Source organism: Loa loa (assembly GCF_000183805.2).
Source record: "Loa loa unplaced genomic scaffold supercont3.5066, whole genome shotgun sequence".
NCBI lineage: Eukaryota > Metazoa > Nematoda > Chromadorea > Rhabditida > Onchocercidae > Loa > Loa loa.
The window spans coordinates 1-632 of NW_018113240.1; the positions used below are offsets into that span (position 1 = coordinate 1).

Genomic DNA, 632 nt, shown 5'->3' on the forward strand with positions numbered 1-632 from the left:
GGATTCTGGTTGTGATTTTTCAAAAATAGCAAAGCACTTGAAAAATTAGTAATTCAAAACAGACAATTAACAACTTCGTATATAAACAAAAACAATAAAGAAACTAATAAAGTCACTTTGAAGAATTTCGAAAAAAACTAAACCAGATCATAGTAGTAGAAAAATGAGTGAAGCTAATTGCGTGATGAGGAGAAATTTGGTATTGAAGCGATAGGAGACCGACGAAGTTTGGATAGAGATGGCTGCATACAACTTATCTTTTGGTTGCGGCATGGGTAGAACTAGAACTACTGTTATCACTGCGCACCTGAAATAAAAACAAAGTTTGGCAGGAATAAGTTAACATTAAAGAATATAGTTTCTCACACTCGGCATAATTTTGAAAAAAAAGAGCTTCACCTACCAGGAATATAATAATATTCTGCCTCATTATTTCTACCCACCAGCTCGAGCCTTCGCCGCTTCGCAGCTCTTTCGCTGACAACAGCCTTCGTGGCTTTAGGGCACCACTCCGAAGAATGGAGCTCCATCATGGCTGCGATTTCTTCAATGGTGCGTACATGCGGCATTCTGACGAAATGGCCGCATTTGTGGCAAAAGCCTGAAAGGAGATAAATTATATCAAAAATGTT

General features: G+C 38.1%; 1 protein-coding gene across 1 annotated transcript; it reads right to left on the minus strand.

The window, feature by feature from the left end:
* Positions 1-403: 403 nt before the first annotated feature.
* Positions 404-569, minus strand: LOAG_19306 (hypothetical protein; the record flags this gene model as incomplete). Its single annotated transcript, XM_020451953.1, has 1 exon — positions 404-569. A coding segment is annotated over one exon (165 nt), but the record flags the coding sequence as incomplete, so codon positions are not given.
* Positions 570-632: the final 63 nt, after the last annotated feature.